Source organism: Pinus tabuliformis, chromosome 2_2 (assembly GCF_031772625.1).
Source record: "Pinus tabuliformis cultivar Carrire ecotype Pingquan chromosome 2_2, CPIR1, whole genome shotgun sequence".
Taxonomy (NCBI): domain Eukaryota; kingdom Viridiplantae; phylum Streptophyta; class Pinopsida; order Pinales; family Pinaceae; genus Pinus; species Pinus tabuliformis.
Window position 1 is genome coordinate 462,877,444 of NC_142300.1, and position 24,869 is coordinate 462,902,312.

The 24,869-nt window shown below is 35.1% G+C and overlaps 1 protein-coding gene across 1 annotated transcript; it reads left to right on the forward strand.

Moving 5' to 3' along the window:
• The first annotated feature begins 2,561 nt into the window (after window positions 1-2,561).
• On the forward strand, window positions 2,562-5,405 carry LOC149193297 (laccase-12-like). The gene is made up of 6 exons (XM_089406566.1): window positions 2,562-2,873; window positions 3,062-3,213; window positions 3,310-3,554; window positions 3,667-3,795; window positions 3,901-4,818; window positions 4,964-5,405. The coding sequence occupies exons 1-6, from the start codon at window positions 2,736-2,738 to the stop codon at window positions 5,146-5,148; spliced, it is 1,767 nt and encodes a 588-aa protein (XP_089262692.1). The 5' UTR covers window positions 2,562-2,735; the 3' UTR covers window positions 5,149-5,405.
• The last annotated feature ends 19,464 nt before the right edge of the window (window positions 5,406-24,869 follow it).

The window sequence follows — 24,869 nt, forward strand, 5'->3', positions numbered from 1 at the left end:
AATAATCCCCCATGAAGGGTTCCCTAGAGTTAGTTCTCTCTCCCTCGTGATTATAACAACTTGAATACAAAGGATCTATAGCTCCCATGACAATTGACATTCTACATGTGTTCAAGTCAAATCACATGCTATAACTTGCACTCTTCAGTAGCGTAAATGTCATCTGTGGGAGGTGGAAAACACTAGAAAGTATAGGATATCTTGGTATATTATTGCAACATCTCTCTACCACACTTGACCCATTATGGGAATGAAAATTGCTCTTGATTCACATTCTTATTCAATACACGAGACACGAACCATGAGGACTTATGCCCCTTTGATTTATGGCATCCAGAACTTAGACAAAATCCAATTCTGCTGGCAGTGTCAACTCCAATCGCTCTCTTGGCAACATAATTACTACTTTTGGCCTTTGAATCATCAACTTAATTTTGTTCATATTTGTGGCCTTAGAAACTCTACACAATCCATTGCTTGCACAATGCTCAAGACTTATCATGTTGATAATTGTTGGTGTTGCTATCTCATTTAACAATTTCTCTTCACCTATTTCCATCAAATCTTTTGGAATTGGCCTCCCTGCGGTTGTCTCACCATTAAGGGTAAATGCTCTCTCTACCCAACTTTGTTACTTGTCTATCCATTTTTTCTCGGGTTTGTTAAATTATGGATTCACTAGGTTATGGGTTCGCATTTCTCTCTTACGTTTTTTGGTGAGGATTTGCCTCTGGTACCCTGTTCTCTCCCATTAACTCTTTCCACTCTTTAGCTCTCACCCTCCTCTACCACGATCAATCACTCTATTTGGGTTGCTCATCTCTTTCCCCTCTTCGTTTTTCATTGTATTATTAGCTTCTTGGCCACCTCTCCCTGGCTGGCCTTGCCTCACCTCTACTTTCCTTCCTTTTTGTTGCCCTTCCATGACTCTCTTTACTCCTATGCTACTTTCCATTTCCCTCCGACCTTTATTCTACGTCTCTTTGTAGTCATGCCTCATGAAATACTAACCTCTAGATGTAGAGGATGTCTAGGAGGGGAAGGAGCTATGCATTCCTCTATTTTTGCACAGATGGTCCACCACATTACCTCTACTTCTCAACTCTATGCCCAAGCTCATGCCTATGGCTATGTGGCTCGCTATTAATAACTCATTCCTAAATTGGTTTGGTAGGAAAATGAGTGTGTAGAAGTAGAGGTGTGCCATGATTTTCATTTCATTCTTGATCACCACATTGACGCTGCCACCTGGGACTAGAGCCGCGACATTGAGACCTCTACATTGAGAATTTATTTTAGGAATATCATATATATATATATATATATATATATATATATAATTAAAGATGTGTTTTTTAATAAGATGAAAAAAGTGTTTTAACTTTTTTTACTATTGTGTTTGATATAAAATTTAATATATAATATTTAACAAATATTTAATAATGAAAATATATTTTAATGTTTTGTTGTTAAATCTTGAATTTCATGTTCCTATATAATACTTTATATTATTTAATAAAGAAAATATATTTTAATGTTTTGTTGGAGATGAAAATATATTTTAATGTTTTGTTGTTAAATCTTGAATTTCATGTTCCTATATAATACTTTATAATATAACACATGTTCCTATTTAATACTTTATAATATAACAATAGTAAATTAAGTTGTTCCCATAATAATCAATTAAGCTGTTTGCATAGTAAAAATATATATATTTCACTATTAATTATTTATTAAATATTTTAACATTAAATTTAGATAAATAATTTAAATAAATAATTTATTTAAATATGGTTATATAACATATATTTAAAACTTTTTAATAATATATTATTTAATAAACCATATAAATTAATTTTAATTTAAAATTCAATCCTATATTATTTGGATGTAGTTATATAATAATATTAATAATAAATATGAATTACTGAAAACATGTCATTTTAAATTTTCAAAAATTAAAAAATGTTTTAATTAATTTTATCAAATATGATCCTTCCTCCTGTCTCCCCACCAAAAGCCATGATATTATTCCCTGCCATGATATTATTCCCTGATAGAAGGTATGATAAATGTTTTTGACGTCTTCATCATTGGATGGTACAAGTCAACAACACCATCCTCGCACGAGGGAATCTAGTAAGCAGGTTCCGAGGTGGTTACGTTTCAACTGTCCATACGTCTGTCAACCGTGAGCTGGAGAACTGGTCACAGGTTTTTAAATCCAGATATAGGTGGTGGAAAATCTAAATCTATGGAAAACAGACCTACACGCATAGAATTAGGGGTGGAACATCAGACTTTTCATTCACACGGAATTCAAGGTAAATCCAATAAAATCAAATGTTCGTACCACTCTCCCTATCCAGGAGCAATACAGGCGACCTTGGTCAATATTTTAGGTTATGCTACTATTACAACTCATATTATTGCCATGCCGCTGGACTATTCCAGTCGTAATTCTCCTGTGTCACAATCCTCCAACAACTATTACAAAACGTAGAAGAAGCCTCCGTTGCCATTGGCAATTTACCTTATATAAATCTTCATGGGGCTCATTTCCTCTCCAGTCATCTTCCTTATTTGTCACGAATTCATTCATTTGGACAGAGTCGGTTTGCTGTTTGCGAATGTTTGGGGAAGTTGAGTTCAGTTCAAACAGTTTTAATTACGAAGCGGAGGAAATACAGATCGGTTTTCTTAGCTAATAACACTAAAAGATTGGCTATAGAATGGCGGAATTAGGGTTGAATCGACCTCATGTCATCAAAATGTTGCCATTTTCAGCGAAGCTAATTTTTCTGTTGGTGGTGTGCCTGAACCTTTTCGCTATTACAGCCATGGGAAGCATACATCGATACACGTTTGATGTAAGTGTCTCGATTTTTGAAAGCCAAGCGTTTTTTATATGACTGATTTTATTAATTACTCTATGAATATTGAACTGTGTTTTTGGCTACATGATTGATTTCATTCGATTTCTAATATTGTGCCCTAGTGTTAGGATTTTAGAACATTATTCAAAGGAAACTGACGATCTATGGTTAACTGGCTGAAGATTGAATCCTTGTCCGTAACGAGGCTGTGCGAAACACACGACAAAATTACAGTGAATGGACAGTTTCCTGGTCCAACACTTCATGTTCACAATGGAGACACTCTTATAGTGGAAGTCCGTAACAAGGCCCAGTATAACGCCACCATTCACTGGTCTGTAATCTATAACGGTCTATTCTTCTTGTCTCTGTCTTAAATAATGATGAATTCGTTTCTTATGCAAAGCACTCCATATTTATATATTTGCAGGCACGGTATACGGCAGTTCCGCACAGGGTGGGCTGATGGACCTGAGTTTGTGACCCAATGCCCAATTCGCCCTGGTGGAAGTTACACGTACAAATTCAACATAACTGGCCAAGAAGGGACCCTCTGGTGGCATGCTCATAGCTCATGGCTTAGAGCTACAGTCTATGGAGTTTTAATTATCTATCCCAAGAGGGGAACTGCTTATCCCTATACTGTCCCGGATAAACAGTTTCCCATCATTCTGGGTATGCAACTTTAACCATACCAGTGTGCTGTTTTGAAGCAGTAATATCTAATTAAATAATAGAGTGGTAAACTGATCATAATATGTATTGTAATTCGTTTGTGCTTTGACAGGACAATGGTGGAATGCAAATCCCATTGATGTTGTGAATGAAGCGATACTCACAGGAGGTGCCCCCAACATTTCAGACGCTTATACTATAAATGGCCAGCCTGGAGACTTATACGATTGTTCTACTTCAGGTATCCGACTTTTGTTGTATCTGATCTCATCTTTATCGATTTACTAATTGAGTTGCTATGTTGAATTATTGGACTGGCTGATATATCTTATTCTTGTTCATGCAGATACTACTCGTATTCGAGTGAAGGCAGGAGAAACCAATCTTCTACGCGTTATCAATGCTGCAATGAACAATGACCTATTCTTTGCGGTGGCAAATCATTCAATGACCGTTGTAGCTGTGGATGCTTTGTATACAAAGCCTGTTCAGACCAATTTTCTGATGCTCGGCCCTGGGCAGACTACAGACGTACTTGTTACTGCTGATCAATCTATAGGCAGTTACTACATGGCTGCGCGCGCGTATTCCAGTGGGAAAGGAGTTCCCTTCGATAACACCACAACCACTGCCATTTTGGAATACGTTGGAGTTAACTCCACGTCCTCATCTCCACAGATGCCGGATTTACCGTTCTTTAACGACACTAAATCTATGACACAGTTCAACGACGCTCTGAGAAGCCTGGCCTCGCCCCAGCACCCAGTCTCTGTCCCTCAGACCGTTAAAGAGAATCTGCTGTACACTGTGGGAATTGGGATGTTCAATGGAACAAGATCGGAAGCAAGTATGAATAACTTTTCTTTTGTTCTGCCATCAACAGTGTCAATGCTTCAAGCACACTATTTCGGCATAAAAGGCGTATTCACCGACAACTTCCCGGATAACCCTCTGGTGCAATTCGATTATACCGCAGAGAACATAAGCACAAGCCTGTGGTCTCCTGTAAAAGACACGAGAGTGAAAGTGCTGAAATACAACACAACGGTGCAAGTGATACTTCAGGGAACGAATATCGTTGCAGGTGAAAGCCACCCCATTCATCTCCATGGCTATGACTTCTACATCGTAGGAACAGGATTTGGCAATTATAATGCAAGAAGAGACCCAAAACAGTTCAACCTGGTTGATCCCCCAAAGCGCAACACTGTAAACGTTCCCGTCAATGGATGGGCGGCTATAAGATTTGTAGCCGACAACCCTGGTAAGCGTACATACTACACATTAATATTGTTGGTGTCAAATTTTTGAATACATAGTTTCATCATACACTTTATATCGTTGGTGTGTACATGGATTATGAGAGCCATTTAAATTGTTTTAATTGCTCATTTGTTTTGAAAGCGCAGGTGTCTGGATGTTCCATTGCCATCTGGATGTACACATAACATGGGGTTTAGCCATGTGCTTTGTAGTTGAGAATGGACCAGATTATGGATCAAGCCTTCAGCGGCCTCCGCGAGATCTTCCACGGTGCTCAGAAATTGACCAGCAACTTATCTTACCCAACGTCGACAGCGGCACAACGAGTTAATTGCTTTATTCGAGTCACATTAAACTCTTTGTTTAGGACTTTTCAAAGCCATTCGTACACCATATACTTTTCCTTTCCCGTCGAAATAAAGATTTTGTAAAGCCATTCGTCCTCATCGTTTTTATTCATTCAGGAGCTGATCAATTCTTTTCCTTTGGAAATGAGTGCTCCATTTTATGTTCTTTAAAAGAACAACTATTACATTGTATTTCGCGATACCTTTGTTATCATTCATATCTGTTAGCTTTACTTCGTCATCATGGTGTTCCTCAATGATCTTCTAATGGTGGATTTTATATTTTCTACGCAGAGCATATTAATAGTTGTGAATAGAATTTCTGTTGTGAATAGAATTTCTGTTGTGAATAGAATTTCTGTTGAAATAAGATTTTCATAATTTTAATTTAATTATCAATAGTTATTGGGTGGATTGTAGGGTTTTAACCTACACATAATATTCTAAAATATTTTCAGTAGTAGTTACAAATTGAAGATTGAGATTTATCTCAAAAGTAGTTATGTCATTTCTTCTTTTTTAATTAAATTGATTAATTTAAAAAATATCATATGAACATATCTCACATGAAGATAAGTGATTATTTTTGGGCATGTGCTATTAGTAAGCTATAATACTGGTCATAGTCTTGTAACAAAACCTATTTATATGTTAACAATCTCATGCATTAAAATATTCTTGCATGATTTTTTAAATGTATATATGATTAGCTCACCTATTAGTATTTCTATAATTAGTAATAATAATAACAATTTAAAATAAAGTTATAATTTAGTTAAATTTTCTTATTTTTTTCAACCTTAGCAGTGTGAGATGTATAATGAGATAAGTGTTTTGATGTTTGTGGGTAAGTTAGTTAATATTTATATTTATAAAATTGAACATTTATTATTCTTATTTTTAAATATATATATTTGAGGTGTAAATGATTTGTTTGAGTGGGATTCAATCTCCACCACATTTCTCTTAGGGAGCAGTTGAAGATGGAAGTCACTTTTGGGATATTCAAACTTAAACCAATTTATAAACCACATATAATCTTTCAAAAGATTATAATATAAAATTTAATATTGTTTTGGGTGTATATTGTATTGAGTGTATTTATTGAATCACTTTATATTTTATTATTTTATATAAAATCTTATATATCTAAAGAATTTGCACATTTAATTAATTTGTAATATTTACTTTCTTAAACTAATTTGTTAAACTATTTTTCATTTTGAAGATGGAGGGAAATCTTTGGAAGAATTAAACTATCTCAAGCAGTATCTAAACTTGAACCAACTTTGTAGATCACATAGAATCTTTCACAAGATTAGAATCTAAAATTTCATACTATCTTGAGTATTTTTTTGACATAAGTGAGTAATTTTGTTACTAAATCTATGCCTCATCGCAACGAAATACTTGGGAAAACATTACATTTTGTGCCAAGATTCAAGTTTTTCAAGAGAGAACAAAGAAGGAGACCTAAAAGTATCTTCTAAGAACTTGCTAGTTACATACATCTTACTAATTATTCTGCAACTATAAGTTCGACAAAATTGCCCAATAGAAAAATAAATTTAAAAATGGTGCTCATAAATTAGGGAGGGGGGTTGATTGACATCTTATGAGATGGGGCACCAAAACTGTTTCTTATTGTGTTGCAATGACCATATTCATTTCTCTCGATTGCAATAATGCAAGTTTCCGACGAATGGCATCAATATCATCTTCTTGTTCGTTCACTTTAGCTTTGAGATGTTGTATTTCTTCAAGTAAAAGAAGGTTAGTGTTTGATTGATGATGAATTTGACTTTTAAGGTTACCACCTTTGGCTTGCCATTCATCAAGAAGTTGAGGATAGTATTTGCAGGCTTTATGCCTCCAGTGGCAGCTGGAATGAAGCCACAATTTTCCATGAGGTTCAAGAAATAGGAGAAGGGACAATAATTCAGTCATATAGTTGTAAGAGTCACATGATTGGTCATCTAGAAGGAAATTTATTTCACTAGAGAATTCATGGGCACAATTATTCTCTATTGACTATAATCTAGATTGTAATTCCCCTTCAACATAGTGCTCAATCACCAATTTAGTGATCTTTGTTTCACTTCTCTCACTTCAGGTCTCCATTATAGATGAATATGTATCTACCCTCCTCTATTTTGGGTTGAAATCAACCACCTCAGATAGCTATCAGGTTTGTTGTGTCAAGCAATAAGTAAATTCCAAGGACTCCCTACATATAATATATCACTCAAAGAGGATTATTTATGACTCCAAAAATTCTTCCTGTTGAAATGTGGTTGAATAGATTCCTTCGAGTATCTGTACATAATATACACCCTCATCATTGTTTTCCACTTAAAGAATTTTTTTCATGTTTTTTCGCATACACCTATCATGCAATTTTTACATTTCCACTTTTTCCCATACATGTCTATAAGACTATTTCCACTTGAATTTGATGATATAGCTTAGGATTTTCTTAATACTACCCCATTTCACTATAGTATATGGTTATGATATTCCATGATACAATAGTTGTTTTCACAATTTGCCAAACATTTGGTGTGGCTAGTCCATAATGTTAAAATTAACATACATAGGAACACATTTAGTTTCAATAGATACACTTAGTTAAAATAAATTCAAAATCTTTAGCGAAGGTCTATTGCACATGAACAAGAAGTAATAGAATGGTCTCTTCCATAAAACCATTCCTTACATTCATTAATTTCACATTCTTTATAAGCAAATATTCTAATAGAAAGATGAAATACATATCCCTATTTTTGTCATCTTGCACTATTGTTTCCAAACACATCTGAGAATGCACCATCATATAGTTTATTCTCTCCATTATATACACTTCCATGGTTCTCTGACTAAATGTGACAAGTACCCATTTCTTGATCTAACAATCTTGTGGAGAAAGATGCTAATACAACAATACCCTAAGCACCCACCAAATGATTTATGTCGCACATTCAATAATGGAAAACCACCTGTGCTCTTTCTTACAATACCTAACATTTTCTATATGGGCAATCCAATTTCATAAATGAATTCTCATAGGTTTATTTTCTATTAATATCATGCAGAAGAGAGATTTTTCCTTTTAGGCGCACTAGTATACATGGGAATATTATTATCAAACATGAACCAAAAACATTATTTTAGGGCCTTTTATAGTTAGATGGCTAGGTACAAAATCTATTCTATATTTGTTTTATTACTAGGCCAACCCATCTAATTATTTCTCTTTTAAGGATATTTTCAAACAAATCATTCCCTTCCCTTATTCCCAAACATTTTTGTGCATAGTATAAAAATGTTGCACATAGGAATATCATATCCAATCCTAGTTTTCATAATTGACATAAAACCTACTTACCACTTTAGAGAGCCATTAAGCTACTACAAAAATTGAAATTATAGAGTTCAAGGAATAAAATCTTATTTGGATATTTTGTCAAATAGTTCGTAGATATACCCTATAATTTTCATTTATTTTGTTTGTTTTTGGCCCATACAAGTCTACTGTTGCAACATAGGCTCTCATACCACTTGTAAGACCCCTTTAGCCTCCCTACTATATTGATCTCTCTTACTCTAACACTATTACAATAATTATATAATATTTATATACATAGACACACACATATACATAATTAACGGATACCATAATTTACAAATATGTTGTAAAAAAGGTTTTGAGAAATTACCTAATAAGATCCTTTGACTAGATGTAAACCTAGGACATACCACCTAGCCATACACTGTGTTGCTCATAGTCTCCCAATAGTGGGTCACCCACGAGCTAGGGCCATGAATCCAGACGCACAATGGCTTACCCAAAGCCATCTATAGCACATAACTAGTGCCAAACATGAACAAGGCCACAATACCAAACCTAAGTAGCCTCCAACCAATATTATTGTTATATGATATTTATGATTGCAGACAAAAGTATCTCCCGTGGGTTTGGTGGCTAACCAAGAACAATAGAAGACAAGGAACCCAATGCTTTCTTTAAAGTAAATAGATGATGAAATGAAGCCTACTTGGAATCTGTCACAAGATTCACTCCTTGTTTAGCTTTAATGCTCAAATTCTAGCTCCAATTGCAAAAATTAGAACCTGCACAATGAGATAACATAAACCAAGAAACTACAAGATATATGTAGTATCATATATATACTCTATTCAATCGATCAACATGGTATTGAAATACATGAAGTAACAACATCACGTATAGGAAAACCGAGAATTATTTGCATTAATATAAGTCAAAGGAGTTACAACCATAAATAGATGTTGATCTTGTAGAAGAGCACCTCCATATTGACTTATACTTTCCTTGTCACAATGTGCACCTCCAATCACCCTAAATGCATGAAATGAAACCTCTCACAACAACAACATAAGGGTAGAATCACTCTGCAAAAGACAACCCCTTGTATATGGAAGGTTGTAAATATATAGAGGAGTGGGGTAAGTTGGGAGTTCTTATCCAATTACCAATCTAAGGTTTTATATCCACCTTTGATGGGAGGATGGGATCAAAGGTTTGTTGGAAAATGTAACTAGGTTCAGTCTTCATTAATGTATTTGAGCCATCATGTAATGTACTTGTGAAAACAATAAAGAATAGAATTATTGTTATTATTATTATTATGACTTATTAAAGCACAGGTTTCATGCTTGGGTCATAATGTTTTAGGTCAAAGTCCCCATTAAGGACTTCTAGGATATATTTTGAGTTAATAGAGTCATTGTACTTGTAAAGAGACCCTTCTTGGGATTTTGAATCATGCAAAAAGGTTTAATCTTGAGTAAAAAATGACATATCTTACCTCCACACCAAGTCAGACTTAAAATGATCAATTCGGCCCCAAGGAGGGCTATTCTACCTCACATAAAGGCTATAAAAGAAGAAGTTTGAATTCATTTGGAGTAGAACATATCAAGCAAGTTCAATATCTCTCTAGAAGCCAGAAAAAGTTTAAAGTGAAGGAATAGGGCTAAATAAGTGTGAGTTTAGTCAAGGTGAAATAAGAAAGGAAAATAAAAAATTTTGGTTCATCTCTCTCTCTCTCCCTTGTGCCCTATATTGGAAAATCTAAGTTGTCTTTTTTATTCCGCTACCATTTGTTGCACGTTGTTGCTGCTAGAACAAGTATAGGTCGAAGTTATTGTTGTTGGGTGATGCTACCTCAAGAAGTTGTATTGGCTAATATCAAAGTTCCTAAGTCAATATCGAAGCCTTTAAGCCAAGATTGAAGTCTCCAAATCAAGGTCAAAGTTACTGGGTCTAAGAAAGTGCAACATAGTTCTGTTGTTGCTGCCAAGTCAAATAGGATCATTTGCAAAGGAAGAATAAGGTTCATTTAGTGTGGAGGAAAGTTTGTGTCAAGGTTTATATTTTTGGATTATCTTAGGAAAACTATTGAAGAAATAATTATTGACTAGTTTTTCCCCTAGAGAGGGGTTTTTCCCTGGTTGTGTGCCTATATCTGGTGTCCATTGATTTATGTGTTATTGATTTGGTAATTTCTTGATGAACTAAAAGGAAAGAAGATATAAAGGAAATCTGATAAGAAATAAATAACATTACAAGTAAGTATCAAGAATAAGAAAGTATTTCCTCCTTTCTGAATTTCTAACATAGTATCAAAGCTTTGGTGAAGAAAGAAGAAAAAGACAGTCTCAAGTACTTAATCAAGGAAACATTTAAAAGGATTATTTAAGGGAAAAATTCTACTATGTTCAAGTACAATGTATAACTCAATCAAGGGAGAGAACAAACTTGAAGGAGCCTCAAACTATAGGTCTTGGAAGAAGAGGATTGACCTCATTCTTGAAAAGAACAAGGTACTAGACTTGGTCAGAGGAAAAGAAAAGAAGCCTACAGAAGACTCCAGTGATGCTGATAAAGTGAATTCAGAGAATTAGAATTAGTGACCATTGCTCTAATGGTAGAAGGAATAAAGGAAAACCTTGTCCCATACATAGCCAACATTACAAATGCTCAAGAAATGTATGAGGCCTTGTCAAAGTTATTCACTATTAAGAGCATTGGTCAAGTAGCAAGCTTGAACAATATGCTACGAACCACAAACATGAATACAGAAGACATAATGACCTCCTTTGTGAGAATAGAAAGAATGAGAGATGATCTTTTGGCCATTGATGAAGTTGTTCCAGACAAAGAACTTGTGATCAAAACTCTATTAGGGTTGCCACCTTCTTGGGGTCCATTTTCTGCAAGACTTAACAGTTGGAAGGTAGCTATCACTTTTGAAGAACTATGGACTGCTTGCAACCAAGAATAACTAAGGATCTCAATAGTTTCCAACCTTGAATAAGTTTCAAATGATTAGAATGATCATCATAAAGGAAACTTCAAGAAATCAAAAGGACCGAAAAGGAAGGTAGAAATGTCCAAGGTATAATGATACCAATGTCATAGGAAGGGTCACTATAGGAGTGATTGTCTCGACAATCCAAGGAATAAGAAGAGAGAAAGAGATCAAGCTAATATTGCTAAAGAAGAAGCCCTAAAGAAATCCAAACCCAAAGAATCTGACATAAGGGACTTACACTACTAAGTCCTTTTCTTTTAGTCTTAGATAGTGTCTTTTGAATTTTTTATGTTTAGTATTTATAGGTTTTAACATGTTTTTGGAAAATACATTTTTATTGTTTGTATAAGTTTATAGGTATCCCTCAATCTTTGGAGCGATCCCTCAACATCTCCCAAAGATAAGTATCTCATTTCTTTTCAGTTTTTGGTTTCATGTACTTATTTAAGTTTTGGTTATATTAAATACTAATCACCATTCTACCTCTATTGTCTTGATTAGGAAAACATCTGCTAAATCCTCAAGGAGTATAGAAGAGGGCCTCCCAAGACAAGGTTTGTCAAGGAACAAAGGTATGTCTTAAACTACAAAACATTGATCTCTTCATAATAAAGGTTTATTCATTTGATAATCTATTACAAACATCGTTATGTCTAATTGTATTGAATCATAATGATTCTTGCTTTGGGTGACTCATCATTTCATAAATCTACCCTCCTCATGTTTTTTATTAATTATATTGAACCCTAGAAAGGTTATCTAGAAAGCCCTAACTTAAGGGTATGATAATTTGTTAAACCCTAGTCTACCTAGGGTTTTTAGAAACGCTATTTGAATTTTTTTATGATGTTTGGGGTTTTGGTATGATCATGAAAACCTAACTTGTTAAAGTTGAATGATGTTGTCTAAGATCCCAAACCTTTGAATTTTTGGTATAGCAGGGTTTGCTTTGCTATGTTATGAAACCCTAAATATCAAGGGTTTGGTTAGGCCTATGAGAAAAACCCTTATTATTCCTTTAGATTAAGATCCTAGGAATGAAACCCTAGGTGTATAAGTGTCCATCCCGTCAAAACACTAGCTTGGTCTAGGTTGGTATATGTTTAATGTATTAATATTACTTGACATATGATATGCTTATACATGATAAAAAATTCCTAGATATGTGTGTCGACCTAATTATTGATGGTCATAAGTCTTAGGGTTTAATATAAGCCATTTTCTGAGTTTGATATTCTAGGATGATAGTGTTTGGGAAATATTGGGTTTTGTAGCTAAACCCTAATAGTAGTTAAATTCTCTAGTATGTGTGATATGTCAATCTCGAATAGATGAATCTATATAGTGATTTTTGAGATTGTGTAAATGAGAAATCTAGGTGTACATCAAACCTTAGTAGGAGCTAGTTATGTTGTTGATTAAGCTGTGATCAGTTTTGATTGTTGAATCTATTGTATGAAATCTAGTATATGAATGAAATCCTAGTGATGATTCCATCATAGGAATTCCTATAGTTGTCAGACACAATACTTGTTTGAAATTTTTCTAGGGTTTGCTATATAGAACTCTTCATATCATTGAAATAATATTGAAGCCCTAGAAGAGTTTAATATTTTGGTTTGTTGATGTGATTTAGGGTTTGTAACAAAATATGGGCAAGAAGTTGAAGTATAGTATCTTGCTAATTATGTTTTTAAATTTTAATGCTTCCATTATTATAAGATTTTGATATGGCTAATTTCATGTTTCTATAGTTGTGGTTGTACTTTCTATCTAAGTTGTGCAGGTACGTCATACTCAAGATGGTGAAGATGATTACAAGTAAAGTTGATGTGATAAGAATGATATACGAATGACTCTGATAAGAAAGATGGAATCCATGAAAGATTATCCAATAAGAATATGATCTCTGTGGGTTAAGAGGGATTCTGGATAGAAGAAATCTCCCTGAGATTAAGAGGGAGCCTGGATAGAGGAAATCTCTGTGGTTGAGAGGGAGGGCATATCATAGTTTTGATCGAAGAATGCATTTTGAAGGATATGTTACTGCATGTGAAGTAGGAAAGGAAAGTGTATTACTGAGGAATCTTCTGTAAAAGATTTAATTGATAGTCCTATTGTGTTGAGAAGAAACATCAATTTTCTGAAAGACACTGAAGCTTTGTGTTTGTTTATGAACATGTGAAAGTATATTATTGGTCGGGGTTGTGTTTGTACAGGTAAATCTCTCAAAGATTTTGATAGCATGTTAGTTACCGATTAGTTTGAACAGACGAGATTTGTTATCCTTGATCTACTGGTTCAAGGAGTGTTGAGGCTTCACTCGACATATAGCTGACACTTTATGTTAATGTCTAAGTCCCGAAGTTGGGAGGGTGGTGTTGGTCATAGAGCTCCAACCTCAGATAGACACCTAAATCCCTGGGTTGATGGTTAGTAAGTACACCTTATGGTACATAGAGAGGTTGAAATCTTGAGTCCATCGTAGTCCCACTTGGATAGGTTTCCGTAGTCAGGAATCTGCTCCATGGAATTACAATGCCTAAATAGTTGAGAGACAAATTAATAAATTTCCATGGCCAGGAATCTTGTCCATGGCATTGTGATGCCTAAAACTCCTTCATGGTTCATATAGTTGAGATCTTCCTTGTACTTATATATGCTGAATACCTCCCTAGTTAATAGGAAGTGTTAGAAAATGTAACTAGGTTCGGTCTTCATTAATGTATTTGAGTCATCATGTAACGTACTTGCCAAAAGAATAAAGAAAATTATTATTATTATTGTTATTATTATGACTTATTAAAGGATGAATTTCATGCTTGGGTCATCATGTTTTAGTTCAAAGTCCCCATTGATGACTTCTAGGATTTATTTTGAGTTAATAGAGTTATTGTACTTTTAAAGAGACCCTTCTTGGGTTTTTGAATCATGTAAAAGGATTTAGTATTGAGTAAAAAATGAAATATGTTGCCTCCACACCAAGTTGGCCTTAAGATGATCAAGTCGACCTCAAGGAGGGCTATTCAACCTCACCTAAAGGCTATAAAAGAAGCAGTTCAAATTCATTTGGAGTAGAACATCTCAAACAAGTTTGATATCTCTTTGGAAGCCAAAAAAAGTGCAAAGTGAAGGAAGAGGGATAAAGAAGTGTAAGTTTGGTAAATTTTAAAGAAGAAAGGACAATCAAATTTTGGTGCATCTCTCTCTCTCCTTTGTGCCCTAGATTGGAAGATCAAAGATCGAATTTCCCTTGTTGATGTCGCTACCAATTGCTACATGTTATTTCCGCTAGAACAAGTATAGGTCGAAGTTGTTGTTGTCGGGTGTTGTCTCCTCAAGAAGTTGTATTGGGCCAAGATCAAATTTCCTAATTCAAGATCCAAGTCTTCTAGCCAAGATCAAAGTCTCCAAAGTAAGGTAGGAGTTACTGGGTCCAAGAAAGTGTTGGATAGTGTTACTGCTGCTGCCAGGTCAAATAGGATCATCTGCAAAGGAAGAAGAATGTTGAATTGGTGTGGAGGAAAGTTTGTGTCAAGGTCTAGAGTCTTGGATTATCACGGGAAAGCTATTGAAGGAAGAACTGCTGACTGAGTTTTCCCTTAAAGAGGGGTTTTTCCTTGGTTGTGTGCCTATATCTGGTGTCCATTGATTTATGTGTTATTGTTTTGGTAATTTCTTGATGAACTAAAACGAAAGAAGATATAAAGGAAATCTAATAAGAAATCAATAACATCACAAGTAATTATCAAGTATAAGAAAATATTTCTTTCTTTCTGATTTTCTAACAAGGATAACGGATGGAAACTCCAAAGTAGGGTAGGATATGATGTGAATGTTTTATTTGAGGTAAATGGTTGTAACAAATTTTTGAAGAGGAAGCTTCCAAAATTTCTCTCTTTCACCTGAATTTATAGAACTAATGTAGGTGCAATGGGGAGCAAGTTGTAGGTGATTAACGTAGGCCACAATGGAGCAACCTATAGGTGAATGATATCCAACAAGAGGCCAAGGAGCGTTGGTCCTAAAACTGACTTAGATGACGCAGTTTCAGACATAAATTATGGGGAATGAAAGAGACATGCTTAGGGATTTGTGTAAGATGACGACAAGGGAGAATAAGATGTTGATTTACCCCATTAGGAGGCCTATTTATCAGCTGTGACAAAATGGCCTATAACAAGTATCAAATTCCCAGGAGGTGATAGAACATAGGGTAGTGCACTCCATTCTCTATGCCTATAGTCAATCAATGTTTATGTTAGATCTGCTACATTTTGCAACATTTGATGGATAAGATCAGGTTAAGCAGTGTCAGTTTTGGTTGTATAAGGTTGGCAACAGTTTTTCTCGCTTCCTCCTTTATTTTCCCTTTTCTCCATATAACCCTTTTACCCCTGTTTTACACCTGCATTTAGTGTAAAAGCCGTGTTATGTTAGCACCGGGTGCTGGGTTTAAATTTTATAAAACCCTGATAGTATGACCTCGCACCATAATTCACCTTTTCCTTATCACTCCGCTTACACTCTTATAGCCCCCCATTCCTCCGTTTTCCCCGTATTCTCCCTTAACCTCGTTATTTTCATTTTCCTTTATAAACCTTGATCACCCATTTAAACGCCATATAAACCTATTTTGCATTTAGTCCCTAGCTCTAAAGTCTGAACACACATAACCGTGTGCATATAAAATTATAATTTGACGGGCCCGTACCTGTCACATCATTAAACAAATGTGTGCGTTAATCGTGACCGTCCAATGATCCATCTCTTGATCCAACGCTTTACGCAGCCCCCGCTCTGCGAACCTGCCCACCCGTTAACCTGCGGGGGCGGTGGTTTTCATATGCCACACATCACAAATCTGTTGGATCGCGCCCCCGCATAAGGAAACTGCCTATCCCCTGTAGGCGGTGCAGGGAAACCATGAAATCGTCGAACCCCCGCTCGTTAACTGTCGATCACCTTCTGCTTGCGATCACCGTCGGATCTGCCACGTCTAGATTCGACGGCTCGCATTCGTCTGATCCTATTTTCTTCCGATCTCCTCCGTATATTGATCTCTGTCGTCTGCCTGTTTCATCCAACAACCCACATTTGATCCTTGCTACGCCTCTATGTCCTCCATCGCCTCCCGCTAGTTTTCAATGCAATTTTCGTGTTTTGGTTGTCCTGTGTGCCCGAAGGAGGAAGGAGACTACAATTCAGTACTCTGCACGTTAAAGCTTCAACTACCTACATTAAAATGACAGAATGGCCGAAGGAAACAGGACAAACTTGAGCAGTTCAAAGCATTCAATGATTATGGGTTTCATTTATATTTCACTCCGACTGATCAGAGAAGGACAACAGAATATCTAGAAAGGTCGATTTTGTCCATAAAAGTATTCAAGCTGCAGCAGAGGCCCATATCTAAGAATTAATGTGTTAGGTGGTCAGTTATGACCCCTCCACGCATTGCCTAGCAGAGCAATTTTGTAAATAACCTCTATATATACCCAGAAATAGAATGTAATGAGGTTGATGAATGTTAATTTGATGTAAGCTTCAACTTCTGGAGATGATAACTACTGTGATACCTACAGCGTCTGGTCTTCATTTTCAGCCAGTGTAAGCTTCTTTTGCTGTTAATTGCTCGCTTTCCACCTCTTTTTCTTTGTTCTAGGCTGTGCCTGTTATGCATTTATTCATGTGTTGTTGATGTTTAGCATTAGAGGGGCTCTCATCCCACCTCTGTGTTAGAATCTAGTTGTATCATTGAATTTATATGCAGGTTTCTGTTGTTTTAATGCCAAAGAGCTGTCATCCTATCTGTGTATTAGGAAACATATTTACAGACCTTTTAACTGGTTGTAGTCAGCCATCACAGGGTCCTGTGCATATACTGGTGTGGTCAATCTTCTCCATCATCACATTTTCCTTAAACTGTGAGTAATTGGTGGTTTAAAGCCTTGTAGTCTGGGGGTGTTCACCCATGTTTGGGGTTAAGCATAGTAGAAGTGGTTATCTGGCTTGAATATGCAACATTTCTTTCATTCATCCACCATTTATCCAAATTTTTGTTGAGTTTGTAATGTTGGCGAGCATCTCTGATATACAACCTAGGAGAGTTTCTTGGGGTGATAACAGTTTGCTACTACTTATCGAAGGATTTCCAACCCTGGTTGTCAGGGATGTTTGAGATTCTTGTGGTTTCCAGGTGTTCCAACTACCCTTAATAGTCTCCAAGTACACTCTAGTCCCATATGGGGACACCTATCCCAACACTTCTTCCAAAAGGTTTCCATCCTTACCCTCATAAACCTAAGGAGAACTACAACCATACCAATACACACCTAACATTCTTAGGGTAAAATAGCTAGGGTACCTCTTGTTCTCCCTAGAACCAACACCACAGTTATCCCCTGATAAGCTCTAGTGGAAAGGGAGGCTCCCTTTACCTTTTATTTATAGCTAGGGATAACTAATATTATTTAAAATATATTAAAATATCTTTGAACATCATCTCATAAAGTTACTTTAACAATATTAAAAATTAATAGTTATCTAGATCATGAACTATGTCTTGGTTTCACCCCTCACCTTTCTCTCTTGTTGAGTCCTATTCCCCACATGCTATTTCTATCCCCTAGTCTATGGCCATGATGTCATGTATTAATACATACACATTTACATGGTACACCTACTAGGCTTTCTAGCCTTTTAGATCATAGCGTCTCTGTCCTAAGCTCATCGCATACTAGCCTTAACACATGTATACTAATGCACTAGCTTAATACAATTAAACACATATGCATGCAGGCCTCAACAGAACCTGGCTCACTAGCCTAATTAGCATGTACTAGCTTAACAACCTAAGAATCATATGTACATATATATTATAATGGGGGGATCAAACCTAGGGTATCACACTCCCAAACAATCAATTATTTGTATCTTAAGTTATGTCCTTTCTTACATACATTTTGTTGGTAATCAATAGGTAATAGTTTCTCAATTTTTCTCATCATCTTCCTCTTGATTTTAATCTTCTCCTACTAGTTGTCTACCATTTCCTTCTCTAGCATATTCTACCAATGTGTAGCACGCCCCTTTAACTTTTCCAATGAAAATATAATGTGGTTGGGGTTTTGAACATTTTCATACTCAAAGTACCTTTTAAGCTCCCAAGTTCAATCAACGAGAGACTTGGAATTTAAACTACCACCATGGCCTGGAAATTGCACCTTTGTGCTACCTCTATCCTTCATAAAGGAAATAAAATATAATAATGTGTCCACTTCCATAGCATTTCTCGCTTCTTCAATCTCATCTTTCAACTTTGATATTTTTTCAACATCACCAAGTCTCTTATTTTCTAGATCCATTATTATTTTACATAGCTCCTCCAATTCTCAATTCCTCACATATCCTCACGCTTCTCCTCTACATAGTATCATTCTTACAAGTTGTCTAGCGGCCCTCAACCAGACTAAAATTCACAAGCCTTGACTAGGATTGGTCTCTCACAACTTGCCATCCAACAATTTCACTAAACAAATCCTCTAAGGTCCTTCCAAAACCATGTGTGATAGAAGAACTAACAAGAACCATGATTAGGAGCTTAAACCAACTTCATTACCACTTAATGTAGGGGAACATATAATCCTATACATAGTCAATGATAGGAACCCAGTCTCTACCCGACATATCACAATACTACTTGTATGATATTGTTAACAAAATTTAAAAATTCACAAATGCATTCAATAATTGATAGTTACAGAAAAAAGACAAAGTACAACAACAAATTCTCATTTGTTATTTATGTAGACATCAATATGTTCTTACAGTACATGCATATTACTACTATGTAGTATGGATTTGTATACAAGTTGTTTTCTATTTACCATTAGACATAACTAGTCGTTCCTTTTCTCTTTGTTCCTCCATTCCTTCCCAACTTCACAATGCCTTCTCCCTTTGGATCTTTTCCTCTTCTTTTGTTATATTTTTTAATCCTCCATTTGTTCCTTTCTCTTAAATGATGGTCTCAAAGCTCGATAGTCATAATAGATCAACTTTGTCATCTATTTCCCAAACTTGTTATCATTTCCTCATATAAGTAGTCCATTGATTTGCCACAAAGTCTTGTAAGACATGTTGAATCACAATAAGGAAGATTTGTTGTATTGTAGTATAATTAAAACATTTTAACAACATGGTGGAGTCATGCCACTATAACAAAAATAATAGAGTTGTAACATTTTCTACCATTGGTGGAGTCATGATAAGGTGGAGTTGCAACACTGTAATAAAAATGGAAAAGTTGTGGCAATGTAATAGCAAGGAAAAGCCACAACATTGTAAAAACAAGGTAGAACTGTAGCACTTGACTAATAAGGTGAGATCATATCACTGTGATAGGAAAGTGAAGTCTAAACAATGTAACAACAATGATGGAGTTTCAACACCGTCACGACGAAGTGAAGTCATAACACTATCAAAGAAAAATGGATTTGCATTGCTATTGCAAAAGTATTATTTAATTCTCTAACTACTAACATAAATTTATCGATGCAAATTTCTATAAGCAAAAGATACTCTTGCATAACATTCAAGTAAATCCTTTTATTACTTTTATAATGTCACAATATGATAGAATATTAAAATGAAAATTTTACGTTTTTACTATTAAAAGGTTACAATAGGGCACACTTTTATAATCAACCTAATTTTTAACCTCAAACATGACCTCATATATTGTTTTCTTCAAAATTTTCCCCTTAAATGCCACAATGTGATATAATCTTAAGTTGACCACATTATCAACATTTTAGTGTTACACATGTCGTAATATTGAAATCAACATCTTATTTTCGTAATATGACACAATCTTGTAATGAAACCAAATGTCATAATATCGTAGTGTGACCTCTAGGATGATGTCAATATTTGAATGTCTCAATGTGAAAAAAACGTTAAGAACTATAAGAATGCAACCTATGTCGTCAAGAACATTACAATGCAACATGAGCACTAATAATTGTTAAAAAAACACATAACCCATGGATATTCTAATGAAACATAACCATTTAAAAATGTCATAATATATGAAGATTAATGCAACATGAGCACTAATAATTGTTAAAAAAACACATGACCTGATGAATATTTTAATGAAACATAATCAGTTAAAAATATCATAATACATCAAGGTTAACCCAAGAGGAGCACTAATAATTATTAAAAGAAACACGTTAAGGTTAATTATTAAATGAAACATGTTAAGGTTAATGTTGTTAGAGATGGTAACTAGGCTTGCATGTGGAGTTAACTAAAATATAGAGAATTAGTGAATGAGTGTTGAGTCGAGTCAAGTTAAATAATAGAAAATTTTAGTGTATGGTTGCATGTCAAAATATTTTAGACAAGTAACTAGTTGGAAAAAGATAAATATTTATGTGATCAATACAAAACCAACAACATATTTTATGTGTGAATTCATATTTGATCTCCTCCACTTTTCCAAAGTATTCAACACTATGCAAATGGAACTGGAGTCTCTGGAGCCAGATCTAGGTGAAAGTTCATCGTTTATAAATTTTTGAAGGAAGAGCCGACAAGAGACTGCATGCCGCTTTGCAGAGCCGCCTTGAGCCATCATATCTGAGGGTCGCATCGTTGTCGTGCCACCAGATGGGCCAGCACCCACCGTCTCTGCTGTGAAGAACTATCACGCTCCCTCGATTTAGAGATCCGTCTATTTAAAAGTCAAAGTTTGAGTTACGCTGTCGGCTGATAAGCCACGTTGGCAAGGAATTAACGTGCAACCCATTAGAAGTAGAGACCTTAAACTTCTTTTCTTTTTTGGAGAGAACGAGATAATTTTTTTCTTTGGTAAGCAAGTTCAAAGTGGTTTAATCATTCGAAAGTCCTTTTTAGATGTGTCGTGCCACCATGTAGGCCGGCGCCGTCTCTGCCGTGAAGAACTATCACGCTCCCTCGAGTTAGAGATCCGTCTATTGAAAAGTCAAAGTCTTAGTTACTCTGTCGGCTGATAAGCCACGTTGGCAAGGAATTAACGTGCAGCCCACTAGAAGTACAAACGTTAAACCTTTTTGGAGAGAACGAGATAGTTTTATTCTTTGGTAAGGATGTTCAAAGTGGTTTATTCTTTCGAAAGTCCTTTTTAAATGGAGATATTGAAAGTGCTTTATTCTAAAAGGGATTTAATGCAAGGTTTAAAGAAAAGGTAATGATATAAGTTTTTATATGAGCTAGTGAAGTACTTTTTATATGAAAGAGATTTGAAAGGTTTTTTTTTTTTTTAAGGTTCAAAGGCTCGTTTTATGGTCGAATATTACGAAGTGGATTTTGGTTATAGGTTTTTTTTTTTTTTGGTTTTTTTTGTTTTTTCGTTTTATCGTATAAAATATATATAGATATATTTATTGGTAAGAGAGTTTAGGGTTTGGCAAAGTTTTTCTATCTATAAAATATTTTGTTTTTGTTGTCAAGCATGACAATTTTTTGGGTGAAGATTATGCCTTACATGGGTGTATATTTAAATTTAATTTTTTTTGAGGGTGATATGGAAGACAATCTCATGCAATCAGCAAAGCAGCTATAAGAAAAGGAATGACAGCAGTCATGGGTCGCAAAGCGCGACTGAAGAAGACTAAGAAAATGAATAAAAAAGAAGAGGTAGAGATTGTTGCCATGGTTAGAGAGGTTCAGGCCGTAGTTGAGGAACTGAAAAGTCTAGCAGAAGACAAAGAAGAAATTGAGGGTGATTGGTGTAGCTTTGATTTTCTACCACTCCTATGTTTACAGGTGAATATTTTGACCATTGGGTTATCAAGACATTAACTTTTCTTAGAGCTAAAGAGTTAATTGAGTATGAATCTAATTACCCATATGGTGAAGAATGTGATGTTTTAGCATTGAATTTTATAAAATATGCATTGGATGAGAAGTGTTTGTGCAAGGTAGCAAAAGCTACAACTTCCTTGGAAGCATGGAAGATCTTGGAAGCAGAGTTTGGCACAAAAGAGAGTGACATGCAACAACAGGGTATGTCCCAAGCAAAAAAGTCAGCCACAAATCTGAGAGTAGATGAGAAAGGCTGAGAGGAAAACAGAGCTTGGAGAACCCCACTCAAAAGTGGATGATGTTGCCAAGACCATAAAATTAAAACCCATTATGCAAGCATGCATATGGATGAAGAAGATGCAGCGAAGATTGTAGAGAGAGAAGTTGAAGCCTTTGTGTGTGAAACAGAGAAAGAGAAAATAAATGCTCAAGGACTCCACTGTAATGTGGATCATACAGATGATTGTGAATCCCACTTTGATGAGACACATGTGGATGATGATTACAAAGTGATATGTGAATTGGTGAATCCAGTCACAACTGATGGATTTGGTGAAGTTGAAATTGTCAATGACCACATTCATGGTCAGATATCCCACCATAGTGTGGATGAACATTATGTTGATGATATGTGTGGCTTCTTTTCTGAAACAGAGATTGATTGTGGCAATATGGTAAGTGCAATGTTTGATGAAACATTGAAGGTTGAAGCTGCCACTATAGCAACAAGACATGAAGCAGTTGGAATTGCTCATAAAGGAGTATGTCATCTAGCAGCAGTTGATGATCAAGAAAATGATAAAGTGATTGAAGATTTTTTGATGAGAATATCCACTAACAACATAACAATGGAAGACAACCTCCATGCAGTTGAAAAGAAGGCAGATGTAGAGCAAGAAGCTCTCACTAAAGAGCATAATATAGATGTTTTTTAACATTGTTTTTCAATACGTAGGTGTTCAAAATAACACATGGAAGAAGAAGTTGAAAGCAAGGTTGTTAATAAATTTGATGCAAATTTGAAGCTCATTGAAGAATGGATTCAGAAATCAATAGAACAAATTGATGGGAGTCTTAAAGAAGCAACTGGAATAAAAGAATTGAATGAAATGGCAAATATTGATCTTGAGTGTGTATATTACAGGGAAAAAGCAACAGTATGTGATGATGAAAGTGAAAAGAATGATATGAAAGACAAAGCTGAATGCATTGAAACCATTTTTGAAGATGCAATGTTATGGCAATAGTCCATGGTTGAACGAATGTTTGAAGAAGAAGATGTAGTAAACAAGATCAAATTCTGTTTCAACACAAATTCAAGAAAATTCAAAGAAAAATTGCAGCAGCAACAAGTAAAGGAATATGGAACTTACAACAAGAAAGCGCAATAGAGAATGAAGCAATTTCGAGGATCTAAAATTTGGAAGAAGAGAAAAAGAAAATGCAAAATTGTAAAATTCTTGAGTCATTGTAATCCTAGCTAAGACATAGACCAGCAGACATGTTTATGTGATAGTCAAGTCATGTTGAGCCATGTTGAGTCATACAGTCGTAATTAAGGGGGAGTGTTAGAAATTGTAATTACTCCCACATGTGAAGTTAGCTAAAACATAGAGAGTGAGTTAATTGAGTGATTGAGTGTTTGAGTGTTGATTCAAGTCAAGTTAAGTAATAGACCATTTTTAGTGTGTGGTTTCCTGTCAAGATATTTTAGTCAAGTAGCTAGTTAGAAAGAGATAAATACCCTTCGTCGAGTTCATTATAAACATCATATTTTATGTGATCAATAAAAGAGTAGCGGCTCATATTTTATGTGTGAATTCATATATGTAAAAAAACACTAATAATTATTAAAAAAACACATAATCCATAGATGTTCTAATGAAACATCAACATTTAAAAATGCCATAATACATCATAACCTTTCATAAACATATCAAATAAGATAGTCTCCGTGAACAATAAAAGATGAACATAACCTTTGAAAAAGGTTATTATGGGACATAACCATTGATACATTATCACATTATAAAGTAACTATTTTCAAATTATGAAATAACTATTTATAAAATTTATTTTAATTTTACAAATTATGATCCTTCCTCCCTCGCCGAAAAAAAACTCATGATATTATCCTCTCAAAACACACAACTCATGATATTATCCTCTCAAAACACACGAGATCGATAGAAGGTATGACTAGTCTATGACAAATTATAAATATTCTTGACGCGTTCATGCGTAAGAGGAGATCTAACCATCAGATTCTAAAGTGAAACGTTTTAAGTGTGCTCCATATTTCTATCAACCGTGAGATGGAGAACTGGTCACAGTTCATTCTTCCCGGCTATAATAAAACATGGGGAAGGGCAAGAGTATGTGGAAAACAAGCATACGCGCTATGTTATTAATAAAGCCAGCATCTGACGCGCTATATAATTAATAAAGCAAGACGATTTATACATGCGGTAAATAAAAGTAAACCCGACAAAACC